Genomic DNA, 5,222 nt, shown 5'->3' on the forward strand with positions numbered 1-5,222 from the left:
GTGGGGAAGAGCAACCTAGCCAAGGTAGGACATTTGAGGAAAACTCCGAGGGGGTGGCTGGGCAAGGCCCTGAGGCGGGGATGTGTCTGGCTAAGAAACCGTGAAGAGGCCAGCAAGGCCGGAGCAGAGTGGGGTCTGAGGGCAGAAGGGTCCTGGGGAACTGGGGAACTGGTGTGAGGGTTCTGAGCAGAGCCACCAGCCCACCTTCTGTTTAAGAGTGAGCCCTGGCTGCTGTCTTGGGGATGAACTGTCAGTGGGTGGAGATGGGGAGACCAATGGGGAGGCTGTGGTTGTCACCCAGGGGAGAGGAGATGTGGCTAGAATGATGGGGGAAGGCGGGGAATGGGGGCTCTGAGCGCACTTTGAAGACGGGGCCAGGCAGGTGCCTCTCTCCCTCCCTCCCTCGCTCCTCCCCACCAGGAGGCGCGAGTGCTGGGGTTTGATAACCCAACAGGGGGATTCCTGACTGGCAGGCATTTTTATAGGGTGATGGGGGCTTGGACTCTGCCCATACTGTGGGCCCTCTGTCACTGACACCTGACCTTAGAGGCCAGCAAGCAGATGAGGGGGAACCCCACTAGCCACAGGTGTGGCCCACATGGCCCCTCTCTGCACAGCTTCTGTGGCAAGAAGTAGCTCCAGGCCACAGGTGGACATAGGGAGTTGGGCACAGTGGCCCTGCATGGGTGGGGGTGCACGGCTCCTGGGGGGCAGTTAACAGGTCTGCCAGGTGACCAGGACCCTTTGGCCCAAGCAGCCTGAAGCAGGCAGCTGTCACAGCTGAGGCTGGGGCGCTGGGGAGGCACAGTGCAGGGGGAGGATCAGGCAAAGTTGGGGAGACGGCAGGTGGGCAGAAGGGCCAGGTGAGCGTCCCAAGTCTGGGAGGGAGGTGCCAGTGTACAGGTGGGTGTGTGCGGGTAGAGATGAGGGGACCCTCCCACCCCGAAGAACTCCGTCCACGCCTGCAGACACACGGATACAGTGTCATTTAATACAGTTTTTCTTCCACTTTTCCAGATGAGCCACCTCCGCAGGCTCCCAGGGGCACCCAGTCAGCACCCTGGAGCCATGGTGCCGGGGCCTCGGCTGGGCCTCGGCGGCGCCGCTACTTCCTGCGGATTCTCTCCTTTGTGATCATGTCCGAAAATTCTAGAGCAGGAGGTAGATTCCTTCTAAATAACCCCAGCCTCGCACCCCAAACCCTGCAGGCCCTTTAGCTCCTGGGGGTTGGGGAAGCTGGGCCCCCTTTTCTGGGAGGACCCCATGGCCTGCCTGGGAGCCAGGACCCTGGGAGTGGGGTCAGGAAGGACTGAACCGGGGCTGACTCAGCATCCATAATGATGGGTCCCCCAGGCCTGCCTGGTGGAGGGGAGAGTGAACCCCGTCGGGGCTGGAGGGGGAGTCTCTGGGGGACCCACGAGAATGCCCACCAGAGCCTCTGAAGCAGGTGCTTCTGGGGTCACCCCACCTTTTGCAGTGAGGAAACAGGCACAGAGAGCCTGGTGACCCAAGCCTTCCCGACCCCCTCAGCCAGGCTGCCCCACTGTGAAGCCTGCAGTCCCCCAACGAATCAGGGCCCCTGGTGTCTGGCAGGCAGGGTGTGGAGGCTCAGGGTTACAGGATGGGCCAGGCTCAGCTGGGTCCACAGAGAGACGTATGAGCGATATCCCTGGTGCCCCCTCCAGACCTGTGCCAAAAGCTGGGAAGGGTGAGAAGGTGCCAAGGGGACCCAGGTCCTCAGGAAGGCCATGTCAAACCCCATTTCCTCAAGACAGCAGCCCTCACCCTGCATGCACCCGGCCTGCACGCCTCCATGCCCCCCCTATAGCCCCTGGGTCCTGGCCCCTGCCTCCACGCCCCCCTGTCCACATCACCCTACCCCTCTCCTCTGCTCAGAAATCTTTGTGGTCCTCTAGGGCCCGTGTGACACCACACGCCACTTTGCACCTCCACGGCCCAGTCTTCCTAACCATAAAATGGGGGTGATGGCTGCAAAGGCTTAGCCAGGAGCATGGCACCGCATGGGCCAGGGCTGACCCCTGATGGGGCTGACGGGAGCAGGGGCCGGGGTCAGGGGCCAGGGTCCTGTCCAGCTGTCCCAGACCTCACCCCTGCCGCCCCACCTTCGAAGTTGAGCCTCCCGTCCCCGTCCGTGTCGGCGGCTTGGATCACGGCTTCTGCCTCCTCATCCGTCAGTGGAGCGGCCGGCCCGCTGCTCGGGATGGTGGACAGGATGTACCTGGGGCCGAGGTGGGCTGGGTCAGGTGAGGGCTGCAGGGTGGCTGGAGGGGGCGCCTGGCTGACGTCGTGGTTGGCACGGGACTCACTGGCCTGACAGGCCCAGGGAGGGGAGGTCCAGCTGATGGGACCCCTGGGCTGGAGTTGTACTGTTCCTCAGCCTCCGGACCTGGTGTCCTCGAGGCCAGCTGGGGCCCAAGGGGCCTGGGGTGCGGGGATGGGCTCTCGGGGGTCGCAGGGAGGCTGGCAGGGCCCTGGTCTTACTTGATCTCGTTCCACTCGATGAAGCCACTCTTGTCTTTGTCCAGCGTCTGGAAGGCCTTGTGGATGGCGGCCTCCAGCTGCCCTGAGGCCTGGAACTTCTGCATGTACTCAAAGAACTTGAAGTAGTTGAAGGACCCTGGGACCAGGCAGCTGGTCACCGGGGACAGCCCTGGCCAGGGGACCCCGAGGTAGACCCTGGGATGGCTCAGCCCCAAGCCTGGGAGCTTGGCCCACCCCGCTCGGATCCCATCGGCCGCCCCTTAGCCCCCCAGCACCCCCCAGGTCACAGTGTCCTGTGCTGTCAGTCCTGGGAAGGGTCCTTCTGTCCGTTGTATCTCAGCATAGCCAAGCTAGAGGGGTGCTGTGCTGAGGGAGGGGGCTGTACCGTGGTGTCGAATGTCCGTGGGCAACAGCTCAATGTCCTTGTCTGACAGGGACGTGCCCATGGCCAAGGCCATCTTCTTCATCTGAGAGGCGAAGTCCTCATCCATCCTGCCCCTGAGGGTGGCCGGGTGTGAGGGGCCTGCTCGGGCCAGGCCTGTCAGGGATCAAGCCCCTCGCTACCCAAGCGGGGGTCCCTGAGACCAAAGCAAGACTGTGGGAAAGGTCAGGAGGCGTCAACATCCCAGCTGCATGGGGGACGTCTGTGCCCAGGACCCAGGAGGAAGGCAGACCTCAGACCACCTCCAGGGCCCCTGCCCTCCTCTGATTCTGAGCACTTCTCCCCTTGGTAGCCAGGCTCCCCTAGGGCATTGTCCCTACTTCTCAGAAAAAGTCATTGAGGCCCCAAGACGGTCAGTGCCCTTCTCAGTTGGGTGGGGGTGGTGGCCTTCTGACCACTGAGCAGAATTCTCTTCAAGGCCCGTGGCAAAGCTGCCTCCTCTGGGAAGCCTGCCTGGCTGCCCCGAGCATCATCTTCTCATCCTGTGGCGGCTAGGGCTTGGCCTCATTTTCCTAGACCCCAGGCCAGGCTCTGGCTGCCACCCCGTCCCCGCCCTACCATGAGCTTTGCCGGTGCGGTGCGCGTGTCTGTCTTGTGCTCAGGCACCTGGAGGTGAGCTGCCCAGCACTGAGTCTTTCCCAGGCACTCTCGGTCCCGCCCCTGCCGACCCTCGCTGGGCACTCAAGGCCTGGGCGGGGTCAGCCGTGGGGAGGCAGGCCTGCGACGTCCACCAGCCGGTGCGGGTCTCCAAACCCCTTTGTGGACGGCAGCCTGCCGTGGGGGTCTGGTCACACGCAGGCTGGCAGGCTGGGTCTCTGCTGCAGTGACGGTGACGATAGGGCTCTCGGGTTGCGTCCCCGGGGTGGGGGGGTTGAGTTCAGGGCTCCTCAGAGCAGCTATTTCAGAGCGTGAGGGCGGCGGGGCCAGCGGGCTCCTTGGCTCTCTCAAAAGTTCATGTACCGGTGGCAGCTTCTGGAACATTCTCCCACCCACCCAGAGGGGCTGCCGTGAGGTCAAAGATTGTACCTCAGCCCTCGCAGCCTTGCAGGCAGCTGGACACGGCCCTGGCCCCTGGCTGGGCGCCCGCGACTGCTCCCGCTTCCTTTCTTTAGTTGGGAAGTGGGGGCCCTCCCTGCTGTACTTCCCACAGGGTCTTGTGAGGAGCCATGCGGGGAGTGGGAAGGGCTTTGGACAATGCACAAGGCCTGTCTCAGGGTGTCCCCAGCCCCGACCTCGCCCCTAGGGTTGCCCGCAGGTGGTGCAGAGGTAGGATGGGGGCCCGCAGGATGGCAGAGCCCCACAGGTGCAGCCAGCCCCCAACTCCCTGACGCCCTGGCCTGGAGCCCCGCGGGCTCAGCCGCCCCCCACATCTTGGGGGAGGACTCCCCACCCTGAGTCTGCTCGGAGCCCTCCCGGGCTCAGTGTCACCTCGCTTTGTGGAGCTCGGGCTGGTGGGGCGTGCACGTCCTGTCTCCTCCAGCTCAGGGCCTTGGCTGTGTCCCACCCCCCACCCCTGGGAGTCTTGAGGTCAGAGGCCCCACTGTGCAATGCACACACTCATGTACACACCCCCACGCATGCACACACAGCACTCACAGCACACACACGCAGGCAGGGGGCTAAGACCAGATGTTGCAGAAGGAGACAGGGCCTTTAGCTCCACTCTGGGGCCTTCGGCTGTTTCCCCAGGGCCCAGCGTAATGGCCTGCCACAGGGCTGCAAAGCGTCTTACAGCCGGCCTCCCTCGGCCTACCCCACAGCCCCCTGCCCTGCCTCTTCCCTCCACCTCCCCTTGCTGCACTCCATACCCACAGGAGGCACGACCTATAAGGCCAGGCTACGGCCCCACACACCGCCACACCTCCCCAAGACCAGCAGGGCCCGCTCAGACCCTCTGTCTCTGTTTCTAGCATCTGCCAGTGGTCACATTCTGGTGAGGACAGGGGGAGGCCTGGAGGAGCCCCCAGATAGGGTCAGGGCAGTGACGGCAGGGGCCCACGGGGACTGCCGGCCTCCTGCCTCACCCGTGGGGGGCCACTCACCATCTCCCACCCCAGCTGGGCCACCCGTAGAAGGGCCTTGTAGGCTCCCTGGTACCTGCTCACCCCGCAGACCTGGGGCTCTCTCGAGGCTGCTGGGGCCTCCCCTACCCTGCCTCCTCCCTCCCCCCACCAGGGTCTCCCCAGCCGGGCCTGACCTCTGCCGGCTCCTGCGAAGGCTCTGGGCAGCGGTCAGGCTGGGGTGCTGAAGAGCCCTGGGGGGCAATGCCTTTATATCG

The 5,222-nt window shown here is 64.4% G+C and overlaps 1 protein-coding gene across 1 annotated transcript; it reads right to left on the minus strand.

Annotated features, from left to right (window-relative positions):
• Window positions 1-1,105: 1,105 nt before the first annotated feature.
• PVALEF (parvalbumin like EF-hand containing) lies at window positions 1,106-2,993 on the minus strand. The gene is made up of 4 exons (XM_007959817.2): window positions 2,888-2,993; window positions 2,503-2,638; window positions 2,124-2,239; window positions 1,106-1,149 (listed from the first exon to the last, which is right to left on the minus strand). The coding sequence occupies exons 1-4, from the start codon at window positions 2,991-2,993 to the stop codon at window positions 1,106-1,108; spliced, it is 402 nt and encodes a 133-aa protein (XP_007958008.2).
• Window positions 2,994-5,222: the final 2,229 nt, after the last annotated feature.

This window comes from Orycteropus afer, unplaced genomic scaffold, assembly GCF_000298275.1.
Source record: "Orycteropus afer afer isolate SDZICR_OR568_19922 unplaced genomic scaffold, OryAfe1.0 scaffold00018, whole genome shotgun sequence".
In the NCBI taxonomy this organism is placed as follows: Eukaryota; Metazoa; Chordata; class Mammalia; order Tubulidentata; family Orycteropodidae; genus Orycteropus; species Orycteropus afer.